Here is a 21,418-nt window from a genome sequence, read left to right as displayed (position 1 = left end):
AGAAAGCACCTTCTCAGTTGGTAAACCCCTCGTCTCTCTTATAGTAAAAACAAAGCCAAACAAACCCAGAAGCTCACTTGGCCCCACATCTTTCCTTATCACTCAAACATCTCTAAAGAGGTGTCTAGCACTCAACTCATGCCTCAGCTCCCTGCGCTGGGGGTGAGGGAGAGCTCCGTGGCTAAGCCCCCTGGGGCAGAATCCAGGAGACAGGGCACAGTTTGCTCTTCCTGGATGCTCGGCTGCCTTTACCACTGCCGTTTCTTCTTCTCCTGGAGGCCCCGACCCCTTGGAATCTGGGCACCTTACTTGCACCTCTGCCTCTGTGAAGGCCCCTCCCTCTGCCTGCCCCGGGTGTCTCCCAGGGCACCCTGCTCTGGGACTGCCTGTCCCTGGGTGACTCAGCCCCTCTCCTCCCCAGCCTGACAGGCCACACAGTGCCCAGATTAAATGCTTTTTCTGGGTGTGTCTGTGAAGGTGTTTCTGGGTGGGTTTGGCATTGGAATCTGCGAATTCAGTAGAGTGCCCTCCCCAGTGTAGGTGGACATCATCCAACCCGTTGATGTCCTGAATAGAACAAAAGCACAGAAGAAGGAGGAATGGCCCCTTTTTTCCTGCCTCCCTGCTTGAGCTGGGCCATCTCCTCTTGTCTTCTCCTGCCCTCGGGCTGGGATGTACACCATCAAATCCCCTGGTTCTCAGGCCTTCGGACTCACGCTGAATTACACTGCTGCCTTTCCTGGGCCCCCAGCCCCCAGGTGACAGATGGTGGGACCCCCTAGCCTCCATAATCCTGCGAGCCAATGCCAATTCCCCATTTTTTATATCTTATATATGTCGTATATATATGTACATATCTTATATATGTATCTCATCTTATATGTACATATAAGACATTATATATATGTACATATATTTGTATACATATATGTATATATAAGATATTTTATATTTATATATTTATATGTATACATTATTTTATTTTTACATATACAATATATACAAATATATATTTGTGTATATATAAAGTATTGTCTATTTATATATGTATATATTTTTTTATTTTATTTTTTTATATTTTATATATACATATAAAAATAGGAGTTTATAGCATATACATATAAACTATATATATACAAGTTATATATATATAAACATATATATATAGTTTACTTATATATATAGTTTATATATATATAGTTTATATATATATATATATATATATACACATATATATATATATAAACTCCTAAATCCATTGGGAGTGTTTTTCCTAAACCTGCTTGACCTCCTGGATATTCCTTTTCTTTCATTGCCTTCTCCCATCTCCCCAAGTTGAATCCAGTATCAAGTCCTGTTGATTTCACCCCTGAGTGACCCATCCCCGGCCTCCCCTCTCCACCCCCATCCCCGCTGCCATTATCCCAGTTCAGGCCTCACATCTTGTACCTGGACCTACACCCTGTTTTCCCAGGAGGGCCCCCCCCCCGGTTTGAACCTTTGCAATCTACCCTCTCCTCGGCAGCCACAGTGACCTTTCTAGATGCCTGATCATGCCACTCCCTTGCTTCTGAGAGCCCTTCCATGGCTCTCCACTGACCACAGGCAATACTCAGATCCCTGACATGCATACAGGCCTCTGACTCTAGACCCTGCCTGTTTTTACGGGTCACCAAACCCCCTTCCCTACCTTCTGATTGTTATTCATTAATTTTAATACTGATCCACCTGGAGCTCTTCACTCTCACTATGCTGGCCTTGGCCTCCAAGTCTTGGCTCAGGCTGCCCCTCCTGCTGGAAGGCCTTCCTCTCCATGTCTTCGCTTCTTTGGCTCAGTGGACCACTCCCTTTAAGGCTCAGTCATGGTGGCACCACCTCCAGGAAGTAGAGCCCAGGCAGGGAGTTCTGGTCCCTTACACCCTACATATTGGATTGCCATGATGACACGTACCATCAAGCGAGCATTCACAGTGAGCTCAGAAGTATTCCTGCATTCCCTAGTTTATCCTCAGTGTAATTCTGGAAGGTGGTTCTATCATTATCCCATGTTATCCATGAAGAAAGCAAGACATAGAGGTTCAGTGATGTCCCCAAGGTCACAAAGGCCACACCAACCTTCTCGATGATTTGCTTATGGTCTCCCTCTGCCTCGGAAAGGCCTGGTATCGCCTTCTCACCCTCCAGCAATCTGCTTTCTCTAGGAGACCTTGTCTAACCCAGCCACCTCGAATCTGGCTCAGACACCCACCCTCTGCACACCCACGGCCGCGTCAACCTCCTCACAGTCCCCGTCACTCTGCTGGGACTGCAGGCTTGCCCCCCGCTGGGCTCGGAGCTCCAAGGAGGGCCCAGGCAAAAGCTTCTAGATCACCAACAGGCCCCCACTGCCTTGCACTATGCCAGTAATTCCTGCTCAAATTACTCCATGCTTTGCTTCTTTTCCCACTGGAGGCCAAGCCCTGGTCTAATAACTCTGTCTAATAACTTCTAGATGGAAAGGTGGCTGGAGGTGGACTGAGGGCAAAACTGTCAAAAGCCCAGAAATCTGCCTGTTAAACTGGGCAACAGAAATCCTGACTTTCACTGGCTCTGGAGTGATGTTTTCAAATGCTTCTCTCCAGATGGAAAGTCAAAACAGAGAGTCTGTGAGCATCTTCTCATGAGAGCCCATCCATTTTCCACTCTGCTTCTCCGGGCCTCTCCATCAGATTTGTTTATTTTTCATTTCCAATAGTGAGGGAAATGTCTATAAACATTTTCTAAATGACTAAGTAAGTTGAATGAAAAGTTATGATCTGGATGTCAGGGGACCTGAGTGTTAGAACAAGGTCAGCTACTGACAGCAAGACTATGAACAAACTACTTTGCCTGGTTAGGGTCGGATTCCTCATCTGAAAAACTGGGACTGTAGGTGGAATGGCTCAGAGTTTTCTAGATGGAAAACACTCTATCAGGCCCTACGTCACCTGGCGTTGTGGCCTCTAATTCTGCCTCCTATTCATCTAACCCCCACGCACCCCCTCCAGCCACCCCTGACTCCTTGTCGTTCCCTGAACATGTCAGGCCCACCTCAGGGCCTTTGCACTTGCTATTCCTGATGTCTGGAACACTCTTCCCCCAAACAGACTCCTGGCTCACCCCTTCGCCTTTTTCAGGTCTTCACACAAATAGCACCTTCTCAAGGAGGCCTCCCTAACTACCCAATATAAAATTGTAACCTCCCTACCCTGGACCAGTCCTATCCCATTTCTCTGCCTTTCAGTTTGCTTTGAACTCATCAACACCTACATACCGTATATTTTAGTCATTTAGTTTGTCTATTATCTATTCTGTATGCTAGAATGCAAGCTCCAGAGGACATTGGTTTTGTCCCCTGCTACAAGCCCAGGATTTCAAATTGTGCCTGGTGCATAGTAGGTGCTCAATAATTTTGTTGTATGAATGAATGATTCTCCACCAGAAGTACACAGTCCCATAAACGAAGCCAGTGAAATTGTTGCTGAATCCCAGATAGCTCTTTCCTTTTTATAGCTGTCGGGGCTTGAGAACCAAGGGGACACACCTGCCTCGCCCTGAGCTAGTCGGCGTGTCTCCATCACCAGGACCAGCCCTTGCTTTCCGGGGCCACCCCCCAAGGCTTCACTTTTGGGAACCCATGATTAGCCCGTAGAAAGAAGCCCAACACCACGGCCAAGCCACAGTCTTGCTAATTGTCCTCCGCGTGCGAACCCCAGCAAGCTGGCTGAGTGCTCACGGCCATCTCCAAAGGACAGCTACGGGGACCGCGCGCAGAACTGCATTCCAGAAAAGCGCCACTTTGAAAGCAGCCGGCACAGATTTCCTTTCAAGTATTATCACTCACTGCCACGCCCGCTGTGGATTTTTCAATCCATCGCCCCCCAGGCAGTGGGTGCCCACCAGGCAGAGACGAGCTTCGCCCCCCACACTGCAGGCAATCCTTTGCCGCGCTGCCGCCAGCCCCCCGCACCCCGCACCCACCCGCGCGCATGCGCATGCAGGAGCTGCCTCGCTGCTCGGTTCGGAGGGTCTGCCTGTGTTGTGTTTCTCTCCAGAGCTCAGGGTGGGACCCGCTAGCTCTGCCACCCTCCTGACACCCTGCATCCCTCCACTCGAGCAGCACTTCCCGAGTTCCTGTGGGCACTGGGCACCTGCTTCAGGAAGACAGGAAAGGGAGCCGGAAGCCCCGGCGCAGGGCTACAGCTCACTCTACTCTGGCCACACTGGCTCAACTCTGTTCTTCAAATGTGCCAGGCAAACTCTCGCTTCAGGGGCTCTGGGATGCTGCTGACTCAGAGCCTGGGGATTCTCCAGGAGGTGGTGGTATGGAACCCCAAATTCCATCCAAGGAGCTCTCCTCCTTGGGCCTAAGCAAGCGACCACTGAGCCCATACCCTCAAGCAGTCGCATCACAGATTGGGGTTTCTTATCCATCTCCCCAACTAGATCATGGTTGTCCAAGGTCAAGGACGGGAACTTACCCATCTGTGTTTTCCTGTGCCCTGTTCAGAGTAGGTATTCAAGGCATGTTTATGGATGAATGGACAGATCGATGGATTGATGGACATATGGATGGATGGATGAACAAAAAAGCTAGGTTTTCATAACCTTTATAGTGTTTGGGGCATTTTCTCCTATCTGTGCTTGACTGAACAGCGAGAAACCAAGGAATATGCTCTGTGTTCCAAGAAGAATCACCAGAAGCCAACCAGCCCATGTGCTGCCTCCAAGCAGGGCCGTGCTGTTCTCCAACACAGCTGAGTTCGCAGCCCCGGAGACAGAACATTCTCCCTGGCTTGTGAATGGCGGAGCTGCCAGAACCACAGCCTTCCAGACATATTTTCCCAAGTAAGGATGGAATCTTCCCCATCTCAGCCTCCATTCAAGATGGACATGGAAGAAGAGTCCCACGTGGCCCCAGAGCAAGAAAGGGTCTGCAGGAGGAGGCACACTCAGCCCTGCTGGGCATGGCTTGAATGAATGATTCTCAATGAGCCTGTTGTTATTCCAGTGTGCTCAGGCACCAACTCCATTTTACAGCTAAGAAAACTGAGGCTCAGAAATATCACAGCATGTTCTCCAGATAACACACAGTGCATGGCAGATTAACCCAAGAACAATTTGGTTCCAAAGTGCAAGCTCATCCCACTGCTTCCTGCTTTCCCCCACCTCTAAAAGGGGGTAGGAGACTGGGGAGGCATGAGGGGTCAATGTGGGCACTGGATCTAGGCTTCCCTGTGCCTGAGGAAGGATAAAGTCCCAGGTGACACACCTTTCTCCAGGCTCTCTGCAGCTTCCTGGGTCACAAAGGGCCACCGTGGTTCCAAAGGATGCTGCTGGAACATGGGTCAGGTAGAGGGTTGCGATGGGGGTGGGGGACGGGCTGCGTGCCTGTATCCCTGCTGTCTCAGTGTTAATGGGGCTTGATTGGCAGGGCCTGGGCCAGGACTAGGGATTACAAAATGCTTTGGATCAAAGTCAATTGAATTAATGGACGGGGATCGCTGATTAAAGTAGTGAGTTCCAGAATCACAGAGCCATTGAATTAGCAACTTGTAGATTCGCCACGAATTATAGAAGGCATCTAGGGAAACTCCCTATCCAGTTCAGCCCATCTTCTCACACCAAAGAAATCCTCAGCAGGAAAAGAATGTGTGTGCATGTACCCAGGGTCCTAGGGGACAAGCTAGTGTGGCTGGCCACCAGCAGGACATGGCTCTAAGTATCCTGCCCTGTTTTTGAAAAAATGCCCATCTGCATTTGACTTGCCTCTCTGTCCCTCTCCCTCTGTGTATATGTGTATGGAGAGATACATAGAGATATAAATAATAATATAAGATATAAGCCTTAATACTGCTACCCCCGATAAAACCAGAAGATATGACATGTTTAGCCTATAGATGTGGGCACTCAAAATACACCATGTATCTCACCTGGGGCGATAGAGTATTTCACTGATTTTTTTTCTCACATTTAACATTTAAACAGTTCAGGAATTAGGAGGAGTTTTACAATCAAGAGTGTGTCATAGCTTAATTGGTAGTGTTTTTTCTCTCTTAGTGGTGCATAAAATAATGGTGCATTACAATCGATGGAACGTTAAATTGGTGAGATCCAGGGACATACACCAATTTGAGAAGTATGCTAATGGCATCTCTGGTTGAGCTGATTGATCAAACCTTTGCTTGTGCACCCAAGAGATGGGGAGCTCACCACCTCGATAATTAAAGCTATGCAAAATTTCTTCTTGATGTTTGGCTGAAATTCACCTATCTCTAACAACTATGCAATGGACCTTGTCCTGCTCTCTGGAACAATTCAGAATAAACATTCATTTGTCCTCAATGAAACAAATCCTCAAGTCACCCCCAAGTCCTCTCTTTAATCATTACTTCTCTCATTCATTCTTCCCAAACATTTACTCAGTGCTGGGTCTTATGCTGGAGATACAGTCCATGACCCTCAAAAACACCTTGTTACTGATCATTGCTTTATTGTGTGGGTTTCCTTCCTCTGGACGGCACCCACTTCCCAAGATCGGAGTCTATACTTCTATTAATAGAGCCATGTGACCTTTGGCTCATGTTCTATTTACAGACAACTGAAACCTCTTGGTAGTTTTCACGTAAGTCAGGACTCCATTGCTGTTGATTTTATTTTTCTATTTAAATTCAATTAATTAACATATTGTGTATTATTAGTTTCAGAGGTAGAGTTCAGTGATTCATCGGTTGTATATAACACCCAGTGCTCATTACATCACGTGCCCTCCTTAATGCCCATCGCCCAGTTACCCCATCCCCCATCCACCCCCCCTCCAGCAACCCTCAGTTTGTTTCCTGTGGTTAAGAGTCTCTTATGGTTTGTCTCCTTCTCTGATTTCATCGTATTTTATTTTTCCCTCCCTTCCTGCTGTTGATTTTAGTTCACTCTTTGATTTTGGATTTTCTCCTATTTGCTCTTTGTCACACAATCAACACTGGAGCAGCTATTAAGAGGAAGTTAAAAAAATCACCCACAGTCTCACTGCCCTCCCATAGCAATTGCTTCCTTTTTAGATTTTCATCCAGTCCCTGTCCATAGAAGACCTACTTTACATGCTTGTAATAAATATGGGGAAATAACTTTGCATTCTGCTTTTTCCACTGAAAATAATCTCATAAACATCTTTCTATATTACTAAATAATGCTATTTTAATTTTAAATGTCTGCAAAAATCCATTAGGTAGATATACCATGATTTTCCTAGTCATTCCCCCATTGTTGGACATTTTTACAGTTTCCAATTTTTCATCACTATAAATAACGCTGAAATCAACACTTTCACACATATAACTTTCTTCTTCTGGTGAATTATTTCTGTAGCATATGTTCCCAGGGGAGGAGTTACTGGGTCAAACGACATAAGCATTTTACGACTCTTGATACATGTTGTCAAATTGGATTCCCAAAGGACTAATTTACATCGCCACCAGCAACCTGTGAGTGTGCTCGTTTCTCTGCATCTATGCCAGCACTCTCTTTCCTCCTAAGGCTCTTCGAGCTAATTTACTAGGTCTAAAGTGCCATTTCATTGGTTTAATTGACATGACTTCGATGACTAGCAAGACGGAATAGCTTTCCTGTATATTCACTTGCTGACTCTATTTCCTCTGGTGTGAACTCCAGATTTCTTACCACCTTGGATAGGCTAGTTATGTAACATAAAGAATAATCCTTTCCTACCATACTTGGCATAATATGATTCAATAGTCAACTGTTTCCTTTCCACTGGAGATAGTTTTTGTTATACAGAACTTTTACATTTGAATATAGTCAGATGAGTACATTGTTTCCTTTTGCCAGGCCCTTTAAAGCACAAAGCTTGGCACTGCTCTCTCCTATAGCAACATATTTTTTTTTTTGATCCAAGGGTCCCAGCTGTGTGGAATTATTTTATTCTTTTTTGCCAGCTGACAATCAAATTTCCTGGGTCTGAACCCTCATTCTACCTCTTATTAGCTTTGTGACCTCAAGCACATTACTTAACTTCTCTGTGCTTCATCAGTAAAATGGGGATAATAATCGTGCCTACCTCATAGGAGCATCATGAGGATTAAATGTTAAAATGTAAGGTACTTTGAAGAGGACCTGGCACCTGGCCAGAGCAGAAGCAACATGAGTCGTCCTTACAGTCATCATTGTCCTATGTATTTGCTCTTCCTCCCTGCTCTGAATCCTCTGCAAAATTTCCAAGTGTGATCTCTAGGGCTTCAGCACTTAAAACTGGAGACCCCAGTACTTGGACATTCATATATTCACCTGGACTCTTAAGGTGAGCTTGTTCCATCAGTTACAGTCACATTATGAATGCCTGCAGACAGGAATATCATCAATATTTTTGTTTAAGCCATTGGGAGAGCCAAGTTTTTTCACGTGTAGGTCATTTCTTCTGTTCCAGCAGCTTAGATACCCTTCCATGGGGAATATGGGCAGTGTGGTATGAGCCCTGGGGCCACGTGTCCCCTTGTCCTGGCACCCTCCCCGGCACTGATGAAGGTCTAGGCACCTTCTGTGCTGGGCAGTGGTCCCCATCTGCAATGGCCCCTTGCCTCCAATCTGCCCCCTGCCCTCCTCACCATCCCTAAAGTACAAATCTCACCGTGTCACTTCGCTGCCCAGCACCCCTTGGCGATGGCCCTTCTCTGCAAATAAAGCCCAGACTCCTTCCCGTGGCCTCCCAGGCCCTGCAGGAGCTGGCCCTTGACCCTCATCGAACTCAGTTCCTGCTACTCCTGCTTCTCATATTCTACGCTTCTGCCCTGCAAGATTTCTTGCAGGTGCTCAAATATATGTGCTCTTTCTTTCTTCTGACCTTTGATTTCTTTCATTCATTCATTCACCAAATATTTACTGAGTGCCTAACACATCAGGACCTGTTGTTCTTGGAGCTGAGGACTCAGCAGAGAACAACAATAATAGTGCAAAAAAGACAAAGACCCTGGCCCCCCAAAACTCACATTCTAGTAGGGGAGACAGATAATAAGCAAATAAACAAATAATCATTATCATACGTGAAGGGGTGAGAGGGAGAAATGGGGGTGGGGGTGCTGTGTTATATAGGATGGTCAGGGAAGGCCTCTCTGATGAGGGGGCACTTGAGTCGAGACCTGAAGCCAAGACAAGGGAGAAGGCTATGGGACCTCCAGGGCTGAGCAGAGCAGGTCAAGGGAACAGAATGTACGGAGGTCCTGAGGCTGAAACGTGCTTGGCTTGCCATTTCTCTGCCCCTTTCCACTTCACAAGACCACTCCTGGTCATGTAATTCATTACCAAATGCAATCTGCATTATTCCTAAATAATTCCTATATTCCTGGAATGCATTATGGAAAAAAAGCCCCAGGAATATAAAGGTCTTCAGGAAAGAGCAGGAAATGAAGAGCTGGAAGTAAAGGTTGAAAAGCAGGAGAGCAAAGCCGTCACCCACAAGACAGGGTCTCTGGCAGCAACGGTGTCCTCGGAAGTGTCAAGACTGGGGACTGCAGGCTCTGGGAAACATCCCAGTGCCCTGTGCGGACCCACCTGACTCTCCACCACCCCTCCTTTCTGTGGGGTCAGGAGAGCTGGAGAGGTGCGTTTGGAGGACCGACTGGGACTTATCTGGGGAGGCAGCACAGAGTGGAGAAGGGTGCAGGACTCTTCGGTGCTGCATAACCTCGGACAAGCCATCTGACCTCTCCGGGCCTGGACTTCCTTCTCCGTGAAATGGGGATTCTAAGGAAGGCCTTGCCCTCGAGGTGGTGATGTCCAGTGTCTGCAAAGCTTCTGCCGCCTCACTGGGCACGTCAAAGGTGCTCAACAAGTGCTGGATTCCTTGGTTTTCTTGCTCTCGGAGCCCCTGGGCATGGCCGCTGTGGCTCGTGTGAGGACGCGGGACTGTGAAGTAACTATCGTGCATCGGGATGGGAAGGGGGAGGGTAGAGATGTAGTCCATCCACCCGCAAACCTCCACATCCGAGTCTCCCACCTAACGTGGTGTTTTTCCCTCCTGCTGTTAAAATGAACGGTCAGTGGATTCAAACCCTCGATTATCCACATTATTAAAGGGAAAAGCTGGAAAGCCTGATCCAAAATACTGGCTTATCACCCCCACATTATCAAATAATGGGAAGAGATGAGATGGGAATATTCACTCTGATACTTCCATTTGGCGGTGTCCATGCTCGGCTCAGGGGCTGGGAGACAAGTTCCCCCGGGGAAGAGGCGGAGAAAGGCATGTGTCCTTTCAACATCCAGGGTGGGGGTCAGCGGAGGAAGCTCTGATGTTCTCCCCTGACCCAGGCCCATAGGAGGGAGACACGTGGGCATCCAGCTACAGTCTCTGCCAGGACAGTGCTTAAAGGCCCTCCCACCTCCCATCTCAGTGGGAGAAACCACATTCACGTCCCCACCCAGTGCTGTTCTCCGGGCCTCAAGGGTCATTCTGGGCGAGGCTGGCTGTGGCCCAAAGTGAGTCGTGTCTGGGTTTAATGGGCTCACCCGCCTTGGGCACAGATAGGAGGGAGGGTCAAGACTGGGGCATCATGCTGCCTCCCACGAAAAAGGCGTTTATCAACTGAAGACCTGTGCTAATAGGTGTTAAACAGAGTTCAATGCAGAAAATTGAGAAGTAATGAGACTCAAAGCCAAGAGAATAAATTAAGAGGTGATCACATGGCCGAGAGAGCCACCACCTGAATGCTGAAAAGGAAGAGCTCAGACCATCTGAGAGTCCTGGGTCAGAGAAGAGGTCAGAAGGACGAGCCCCCTGCAAATGAGGCTGGGGGGGTGGTCAAAAGCAATTAAGGAATTACCATATTTCATCGGTTCAAGGGCACCAGTTTTTCCATATTTTAATATCTTTGAAACTGGGCTGTGTCTTATAATCAATAGCATGTCATACTTTAATTGGCAACCTGTTTTTCTTTCTCTGTGGTACATCAGATCGAGCTGTATCATAACAGACGGCATCTCACATTCAATGGAATACAGTCCCAGGAACCTTGAGCAAATCTCTCTCCTTGTCGGGGTCTTTTACATTGGGCAAAGTGACCACTTGTCCACTCCCCCTTATTAAATCATTGTTTACTGAGGATCCATCACGTGTCAGATCCTGGGCTGGGCACACAGCTGTCAACAGTGATCACGACAGTCCCCATGTCTTCTTGTTGAGCATGTTAGGAACTCCCGACACGGGTGGTCTCATTTGCTCCCAGTGAGAAGTGCACGGAGGAGGGATTCTTACAGTCCTCCTATGACAGGGGAGGTCAAATTCCCACAACAGCTGCTAGCCAGCTGAGCTGGGAACCGATTCTCCCTCCAGACCTGAGCTCGTGATCTCGGTGCTCTCCTGCGTGTCCCAGCCATCCAGAAGCACACGTGGGTGGAGAGAAAGCAAAGGAGGAAGAGGGAAGGTATGAGCGATGCACGGGATGGGAGGGGACAGACCCAGAGCTGAGAGGCAGCATTTGCACCATGGGCAGGCAGCCTGTGGATTTGGGTTAAGCAGAGTCTGGAAGGAAAACAAGAGGAAGAGCAGAGCAGTGCGTGGAGGAGTCTGAGGAATGAGGGCGAGACAGAGACTGGACAAAGATGCGGCAGGAGGAGGAGGAAGGGGGTGGAGGTGGGGCTGATGTCCCGGGCTTTCATGGTCGGGTAAGGAGTTTGTTCTCCATCCTGGAAGCAACCAGAGGGTTTAAGTGAAAGCTCCCCGAGATCTTTGCATCCAAGCATCTAATGATTCTCTGAATCTTTTGTTGGACAAAGAGTCACTCTTTGTGGACTCCTAAAAGGAAGCCTCTGGAGCGAGGCCCCCATGTGCAGTTGCTCAGGTTGAGTATTGCAAAAGGGTACCCAGACAGGGGGGTGATGAGAACTAAAACCCAGCCTATCCTCCACCCACTAAACCATATGCTTACAGGGCTGTGTCCCCTTAGGGTGGCCACTCGTGCTAATTTGCACAAAAGCCTTATACGGACTAGGAGGGATCCAGATTAGCAGAGGCAAGAACTAGCTACCACTGTGGTGTCCCCCGTGTGCAAAGCCTGGGACTGAGGTATGGTGATGACAGAAGAAACAAAAACATAGGTGGCATTCCTTACTCTTAGAGACCCACAAGGCTTGACCAAATGCTTTGTTGGGAAATATTTTTTTTTTTTACTCCCACAAAACACACCGGGCCATATTATAATAGCTTCCTTTTGCTGAGTGTCAACTGTGTGCCAAATGTCATGCTAGGTACTTTCCAGACCTTTTAACTAATGCTCACACTCCTCTGGAAAGGAAGAGTGGGTTATCCCATTTTCCATAGGAGGCAGCTGAGAGGTTCGGTGCCTTGCCCGAGGTCACACAGTGGGGACAAGGCAATGCTCACATCGATCTCCAGAGACCCAACCAGGCAGGAGAGCAATTTTCCCCATGCGGTAGAGGAGCTGGTATTTATTGAATAGAGACTCTGTGCCAGGCATTTTGCATGCATTAACTCTTTTAGTCCTCATCACAATCCCTTGAGGTGGGCATTACAGTTTCTCTTTTGCAAAAAAAAGTCAGCTCAGGGAGGTTGGGAGACTTGCCTAAGTTCTCATAGCTAGCCAGGGTTTGAACCCACTTCTTTGTGAGCCCTGTTCCTCTGCTCTGACTCCTTCCATGAGTCTTAGGTGTCAGAGCTCCTCGAAGGTGGGGGCTGCTTCTTATTCACTCATACTTCTCGAAGCCTACCTTGAGACCTGGCGCAGAGCAGGTGTGCAAATATTTGCTGAATGAAGGAGGAATGAACGAGGGCAGGGAAGTAAAGCGGATGTGCACCTTACCGGTGGGTAACACACCCACCTAAAAACGCTCCTTCGCCGTCACCACTCTGTCTTCTAGCACGCTGACATGAGGCGGGTCAGGGCGCTAGAGTCTGGTATGATATCATCGTCAAATTATGTTAATACTCTTCCCCCAAAGGGGGAAAATATCACTGTGCATGATGAACTGTTTGTGGGATTACTGAGGACGTGATATGAAATTCATCCTGATTCCCCACTTATTGAGAAGTGCTGCACAATTTGTCTCAAATGTCACATCTCTATGTATTAATTTGCTACTCCACGGTACTGATTAAAAGGAATGTTCTCCAACTCCCAAGGCGGAGCCATCGGAAATGGAGCAGGTTCACTCAGGAAGCGCACACCATCCCTCCTGGGCAGAGGAAATGGACATTCATCGCCTCCCACCCTAGAGGAGGCCTCGCCAGGCCTGCCGTGCTGGACCAGAGTGGTCTGAATGCAAATTGCATATTCAGTGCACATGTACATATATATAGTCGAATAGCTTCCATTAGTCCACTTTTGAAATGTCTGCATAATGTCCCAGAATTGGGGAGCCCTTTCAGAATGAGGAAATTGTCTGAGAGGTAGAGACTAAGAGTTGGGAATCAGAGGGCCTAATGACAGGAAGGGATAAAATCAGGAGGGGTCCATTTCTGGACCCCAATTTCCCTGTGTACAGAGTGTCATGGTCACCTCCCACCCTGCTCCCACCTCCAAAAGCCACGAAAGCACACTCTGTCCCGAAGCTTGCTTCAAACCTGCCTCTCCTGGTCCAGCGCCCACAGGGAGCTCCATCTTTGTCCTTCTGTCCCCTACACGTGTGTCTGAGCCCCCGTAAGGACGCTGCTGACCTTCCGTCGTAGCAGAAGGTCACCATGGCATTTTTTCAGAAGTGACACTACAGTGAGCGCGTCCTCTTCCTCCCTTACCAGGTGGATGAGGACAGAGGGGGTGGCTAGGAAGGTGGGGCTTGGCTGAAAAATCAGCAACTGCACACAATAGGCACTCAAAAAATATTAGCTCAGTGAAGGAAAGAGTCTCTACCAACTTCATGTGCGATGTCGGCCCCTCTGGGCTCAGCTTTTCAGGCGGACTAGTGGTTCATGGGTGGGCTTCAGGGCATCTGAATTAGATGAAAGGAAATATGGAAAAGTGGTACGTGCATGTATGTGCATGTGTGCATGCATATGTTTGTGCACGCACATGTGTGTGCACAGCAAGTGTGAGCATGCGTGCATGTATGTGCGCACGCATGCGCGTGTGTGTCTGCAAAGACAGTCACAGCTTTCAAGTCCAGGACTCTAACCTCCAACATCTCGGGCCTGCTGGCCATGTTGCTAGCACTTTTAGCTCTAGAGCCAACGTCTCTGATGTAAAGAGCAGAGGCCATGGAAAGGCTAAGTTCCCGGCCGTGACCTGGGCAGCTCCAGGCCACCAGGCGGCAGGGCCCGAAGCCTCATCCCTGTCCAGTGGACGCCCTGAGTGGCAGTGCTGGGGCTCACGGTTATGGACAACACTCTGCTCCTTCCCCACAGAGGCCACGGTCCGTTTGTAGACCAGACACACCATGAACAACTGGTTTGAGGGTCTGGGGCAAACTCAGGAGCCAGGGGACTGGGGTGGAGCTGGGACTGTGACCTCTGGCGATGGCATCATCTTTTCTCCCATCTCCTGAGATAATCTCAGGCGAGTTAGGTTAGCGTGAGGGGAACTTCGTGAATCCACGGACATTTATGGAGCAGGGATATTGGCCAGGGTCCTGGACACATCGTGTGACTTGTGTGTTCTCTTCCTTAGTCTTCACAACTCTGTGAAGCATATTCTTACCCTGATTTCACAGATGGGGAGGTCAGAGCTTAGAGAAAAGAAATTCCTTGCCCAAGTTCGCACAGCAAGTGAATGGCGGATATGGGCTTTGATTCCAGACACGTATGAACTCAGGACCTGGAGTCTTAATCATTGTATGATGCCACCTCTCCCCTTAACAGTTACCAGGGAATTGGCAAGAATAAGGGTTCTTCATCCTTCTAGATTCTGTGGAGATACTAAGTGAAAAAGAACAGGCCTGATTTTTAAGGCAGCCTACAATATTTTGATAGTGGGATTCCAAGATGACAGTCAGAGTTAGCTAAGCAGAAATACCTGTTTTCAGATCTGGATGATGAAAATAGATCTGATCGACTGAGACCCTGCACTCAGGGATGGGTTCTCCTTCACGGAAGTGTCAGACAGACGACTCTGGATTAATGGTCCGAAAACGCAAAGGTGCACCCAGGATTGGGCATTTAAAACCTGCAGAGACTCTCATCTAATTGACTTTTCTGGTCTGCTTATAACAACTCCTGTTTACATGCTGATGAGTCTGGAATAGACAGAAACAATCCCATAGTCTTTCAGATTGTGTGTGGAGAAGGCGAGAAGCCTGGCGGCTAGGCTGGGAGAAATAATGCCCAAAGACAACATCAGGGAGAGTCACACTCGGAACAAATTGAGAAGTAAGGGACTTCCACACACTCAAAGAGGGAAAAGGCAGGGCAGAGCATTGGAGGGCCAGAGACAGAAATAGCCACTGAAACCAAGACAAACACAGCTGAATTCCAATAGGATTTAAAAGTAAAATGTAGGGCGCCTGGGTGGCTCAGATGGTTAAGCGTCTGCCTTCGGCTCAGGTCATGATCCCAGAGTCCTGGGATCGAGTCCCGCATCGGCCTCCCTGCTCCTTGGGAGCCTGCTTCTCCCTCTGCTACTCTCTCTCTCTCTCTGTCTCTCATGAATAAATAAATAAAATCTTAAAAAAAAAAAAAAAGTAAAATGTAAAAATAAAACTCCAAAAGAATAAGATGAACATTTAAATGAATATTTATCTGATCATGGCATGGAAAAGGCCTTTCCAAACATGACACCAAAGGTAGATCATAAAAGTAAATTTTTTAATTTAAAATTGGTGGCATAAAAATTAAAAATCCCACACATCAAAAGGAAACCCATAACTTTAATATCTTTAATATGCAAACCCACTTACAAAAAAAGAGATAAGAAAAAATACTAACACCTCAAAAGAAAAATGGGCGGGGGGGGGGGGGACAAGCAATTTACAAAATGATCTACAAAAGGCCACTAAGCGAAGACAGGTGCTCGACCTTCCCTGTCATCAAAGAGACAGAAATTATAACAACCAATGAGATTTCATTTTTTATCTATTTTAATCAATGAAATGGATTTAAAACTCACCAACATGCAACGTAGGTAAAGTAGGGGGCAGAGGGCTAGGCCCTCATGTGCTGTTGGTGGAGGTGTGTATCAACATAACCTTTCCAAGAACACCGTGGAATTATGCATTAAAATGTAAAATCTACCCACTCTTTGACCCAGCAATTGCACTTCCAAGAATTTATTCTAAGAAGATAATTAGATGAGGGTTTAAGTTGTATGTACAAGAATGTTCTTCACCTAAGTGTCCACAGAAGACTACTGGTTAAATAATTGTGATATATGCAAACCACAATGGCTCCTTTGCTGATATTCATTCGGAAGGACAAACAAAGCAGGGCTACTTTTATTAACATAGAAAAACGCCGTCCTCATTAACCAGATTACAGAACTGAATATAGAGCATAACTCCAAAGGCACATGGATCTGCATCCCTGTGCAGATGCCCGTGTGCATGCACGGAGAGCTGTCTAAATGTACACTCGCCAGATTGGCAGAGGTGAGGCTGGACCCTCTGCGGAGGATGGGCAACCCTAGGTGGGCAAAGCAGGACGGGGCAGATCTGGAAGTCAGGAAGGGGGGCGGGGAGTGAATGGGGTGAGGACTTATGGGGACTCAGTGCTGAGAATAGGGTTACCAGAGCCAGCAAATGAATACACAGGACTCTCTGTTAAATTCGGGCTTCAGATGGACCATGGACAAGTTTTTAGTATAAGTATATCCCGTGGAATGTTTGGGATAGACTTCTACTTTATTCAAATTTTTAATTTGAATAATTTAAAATTCCAATTAACTGGGCATCCTTGAGTTTATCCGGCAACCCTAGCTGAGAGGTTCTGGACACATCTCTTGTTGCCTCCCCAGGATGACCCACACCAGCCGGGAGGGGTGCTGAAGCTGAGGCAGGCTTCCTGGGTCCTCCCCCTGCCTCTGACTTAGCTCCCGTTTACCTGCCCATGAAATGGAGTCACCCATTTCTGCCCTACTCCAGGAATTTTGCAGGGAGCGCAGTCTTTAGTGAAGCCACAGAAAAACTCCTGGCCACCAAGTAGCCTGAAGCTGAACACAAAACTCTCGAGGAGCACACAGCCCGTACATCTGTAAGATGGAGATAGCAATGTCTGTCTGTGGGGCTGCCGTGGGGATTAAGTGAGAAAATGTATGTAAAGTGCCTGGCATACAGTCAGCGCTTAATACAAGTTGATCCCTTTCCCTCTGGTCCGAGGCCGCAGCCCACACTCTTGTCCCGGGGATTACAAATCAAGCATCTCCTGTCGTCTTCAGGGTTAGACGACTGGCCTTTTTGATCTTTGCCTTGAAGGGCCAGCTGCCGTGGGCTGACACTCTTCACCTGACTTCACCTCTCTCCAAAGTCTCCGCAGGAGCTCAGCCCCTTATCGGCACTTTCCATGCTCCCGATGCAGTGGAGGAGACAAACTCCCTTTGATAGTGGACTCTCAGGGACGTTGGCCAAGGGGAGCTACCGAGAGCAGGACCCAGATGTTTTCTAAATGGATGCGGCAACATCCTGACTAGAGAACGCAAGGGGGCCGTCGTGGCAGGGGCAGCCTGGCCTCATGGGGGGGGGCTCCTCTTCTGGACCCTGTCTGTCTAGGACTTGTCCAGCACAATTGTCTAAGGTGCACTCTGCACTGGAGCTGACCTCTTCCCCAGAAAGCCAAATCTTCAGAGTCCTTCTGACTACTAGATCCCCCCCCTTCAATGAGGCCCAGGTAGTTCCAAAAATTCTGCCCAAGGTCAGTTAGTCAGTTACAGGCCTAAGAAGCTAGTGTTTATCAGTAAATCCGCAAAGATGGGATTATCTGGTGTCTTGTTGATAAGCCCAGTGACAGTCAGGCCACCACGGTGAATGCAGGTAGCACATGGTTTATTCCCAGCGGCGGCTGCCCCTACTGGCTCCTCCCACCTTCCCCACCACCCGCCCCCCACCCCTCCACTTGGGGTATTCCAGAAGTCAGTGCAATTCATACTTTTCCGGATGCGCAGGTCGCCCCAGGGGCCAGTCCCAGGCCAGATCCATGGGATCTCGGCTTCTCTGTGCTTGGCTCCCTCGTTAGCACACCCGTCTCTGAGCCACTCTGCCAGGCCACACAAAGACAGCAGCCACACAGACCGGAGCTGAAAGAAACCCTGCCCAGGTGACCACACGGGGACTCAGCTATAGCAACCTGTGTGCACGGGTCCAGGGTTTGCGTGGGCCTTTTGCCCGCAAGGCTTTGTCCTCTTACCACCAGTGACACCATTACGTGGCTGGGGTAGGGCAGGCCCTTCCTCTGGCCCGTTGGTCCTGCAGCAGAATGCTGAGCCCCCTCGCGTCTGGGCTCCCTCCTCTGTGCCAGGCAGGTGGAAGGAGGGACCCATCAGCCTCTACTCTACCGTACTATTTTACGACCTCTTTTGAATCGCAGACCCTTTGTGAAGCTGATGGAAGCTCTGGCTCAGCTCGTCCAGTAGCATGCCCTGCTACCTGTGCTGCTCTCTACCCGTGATGTCCAATATGGTGGCCACGTGTGGCTCCTGAACACTCGATAGGAAGCTAATAGGACTGAGAAACTGAATTTTAAGTGTTATTTCATTTTGAGTAATGTAAATATAAATATTTCCGTGTGGCTAATGGCGACCACACTGGACAGCACAGCTCTAGACAAAGGGTCAACCAGCTTTCTCTGTAAAGGACGAGAGAGTAAAGATTTTAGGGTTTGCAGGCCACATGGTCTCTGTGGCAGTAGCGAGACTCAAGTTGTAGCGCAGGCCGACAGTCAGAGACAACACGGCCACAAATAGGCTTAGCTGCATGCTAATAAAACTTTATTTACAAAAACAAACATGGACTGGATTTAGCCAGCGGGCCAGAGTTTGTTGATCTCTGTTTTAGACCCTTCCTTAAAAAAAGAAAACACACCCATACATACACACATCCATATACATTCAGAATGGCGCTCAGTTAGTTAAGCATCTGACTCTTGATTCCGGCTCAGGTCATGATCTCAGGGTTGTGAGATTGAGCCCCGTGTCAGGCTCTGCGCTCGGCATGGAGCCTGCTTAAGATTCTCTCTCTCCCTCTCCCTCTTCCCCTGCCCACCCACCCCCTGCTAGCACTTGTTCTCAAAAAAAAAAAAAAAAAAAAATTTTTTTTTAAATATCAGAATTTTGCCCCTAATTTCAAGGGGTTTATAGACCTTTGATGTCCAACTATAAGCCCCGCCCATGATTCCCAGGCTACATACCACCTCTGATTTAAACGATATCAGTGACTATAATCTCAGATCTGCTCTGCCTGGTGGAAAAGTGCTTGGCATTGTTTCCCAGAGGGGGCAATATGGGCAGAGATCAATAAGGCACTCATGAAAGCCCAGGCCTCAGACAAGCATCTAAAAGGACGGCGGACTGAGGACATCGTGAGGGTCCAGCCAGGGCCCCCTGCGTCAGCCCCTCCCAGCATCTCTGCAGACACCAACTCTGGTGTCCCTGACTCATTGCCACCACGATCCCCAAACACATCCAGTCTCCCCAAGGCCAACATGCTGTAGAAGGAACTCGTGACCAGAGATGCTGTAAGGGATTTCTGAAGAGGCATCTCTTGGTAAGGAGGTTATAACTCAAACTTGGAGAGAATTACTTTGGGTTCAGGGACAAAGGTTTGGGGTAAAGATGTAGCTAGAATGACCAAGATCACAGACTTGATACTGGGAGGAACTGATCATTTTTTTCTAAAGAAATTGGGCTACCTCAAGAGACCTTTAGAGACCATTAGGTCTTTGTCAGGAGCCCTCAGCTAAAGGTGACTATGGTTATGTCAGGAGCCCTCAGTTAAAGTGATCTGGAATTATGTCAGAAACTATCAGTTAAAGGCATGCAGAATTTTCTCTGGAGCCTTCTCAGGAACCTTTAGTTAAAAATAACTGAGACCTTTCTCAGGAGTCCTCAAACGCTCAGGTTAAAGCATCAAACTCTGTCCCCCACACCCCGGCTACCACGGGTGGATTTTCCCAAAGAAGTAGGACTTGCCCTGTTTCCATAGTCTATTCCTAGTCAGGACAAAGGCGGTATCTGTTTCTATGTTGTTATAGCTCCATTTGAAAAAGCATCACTTATTCTTTAAGTTCTTGGAGATAAGAAAGCTTTCAAATAACTGGCATGCTTTACTAGGGCGTTATGTCATTACTGTTATTAATTATCATTAACGGTCTTAAAATATGCCTATTAATGATCTCCACACAAAATAGCAGTGTGGGTCTTAGCCAAGAGCAGCACAATTACCTATTAATGAGATGTAAATTTCCCAGGGAAATGACAGAGATCTAGAAGTACCACCTTCTGAACTAATATAATAAAGTTAATAATAATAATAGTGTATAATCTGAAGATATTAGTGTTAATTTGAATGCCAACACCAAATTTAAACAAGCTGAGAGAAGTGGAAATTATTTGCATAACTCAAACCAAGAAACCCTAATCTGTGCTATTGAGGAAAAACGGATTTTTCTTCTCTGAATGATCTAACACTGACTTCTGCAGTGACAAGATTGAGCAGAAGTGTTTTTTCAGCTACTTATTGTATTTCTTTTACTTAGACTTTCTATCTTTCTTATTTCCAAAACCAAGCAGAGATACCTTATACAATTAAGCCCGATAGAAAACGGAATTAAAAAAATAAAAACACAACCAAACACATTTAGGGGATAGACAAGTAGGATGTTACCAGACCCTCAGGATAAATGACTGCAGCTGAGCTCTGATTTCAATTTTTCAGTTTCCTGGGAACATGGCACGGACAATTTAGGTAATCGAGTTACTGGTTAGTAGGCAGCCTTGTTAGGACAGGAGGAAGCTCTGAATCAGTAACACCCCTCCCCTGCAGCTGAGAGCCACACGGCCCTGCCCACAGCCCTTCTGACCTCACATGCCAGGCCCCTGTAGCCAGGCCGGGAGGCACCTACCTTCATAGCTGGCGTGGAAGCCCTGCGCGCTGACCGCATAGTCACTGATGAGGCGTAGAGAGAGGGTGGTGGCTGCGCTGACGATCGTAGCTGGTAGCTGAAAGCCTGTGAGCCTGAAAGACAAAGAGGTGCCATTTAGGGAGAATGACCCCCTTGGGAAATGAGCATCCGTTAAGCGTTTATTGAGCGCCTGCTGGATGCACAATGCTGATTTCAGCCCGGGGAGGGATATGAAAGCAGCCTAACACCAGGCATATGCAAGGTGTCCGAGGACAAAGAGGTGACGGAGCCGAGGTGGTGACAAGCAGCAGTCTTCTGTCATAGACAAGTGGAGGCCCCTCCGCCCCAAAGCCACAGGCCATCCCCTGGCCCGGAGGTCTGCCTCATTTATGTCTCTTC

General features: G+C 47.9%; 1 protein-coding gene across 1 annotated transcript in view; it reads right to left on the bottom strand.

Annotated features, from left to right (window-relative positions):
- Positions 1-21,418, bottom strand: part of CSMD2 (CUB and Sushi multiple domains 2) — a 584,478-nt gene that overhangs the window by 461,428 nt on the left and 101,632 nt on the right. The window contains exon 3 of the mRNA XM_036065279.2: positions 21,020-21,132. Within this exon, the coding sequence (XP_035921172.2) occupies positions 21,020-21,132 (113 nt within the window). The remainder of the gene's footprint in view (positions 1-21,019; positions 21,133-21,418) is intronic.

The sequence above is a fragment of the Halichoerus grypus genome, chromosome 5 (genome assembly GCF_964656455.1).
Source record: "Halichoerus grypus chromosome 5, mHalGry1.hap1.1, whole genome shotgun sequence".
Lineage (NCBI taxonomy): Eukaryota > Metazoa > Chordata > Mammalia > Carnivora > Phocidae > Halichoerus > Halichoerus grypus.
This window is presented reverse-complemented; position numbering and strand designations above follow the sequence as displayed.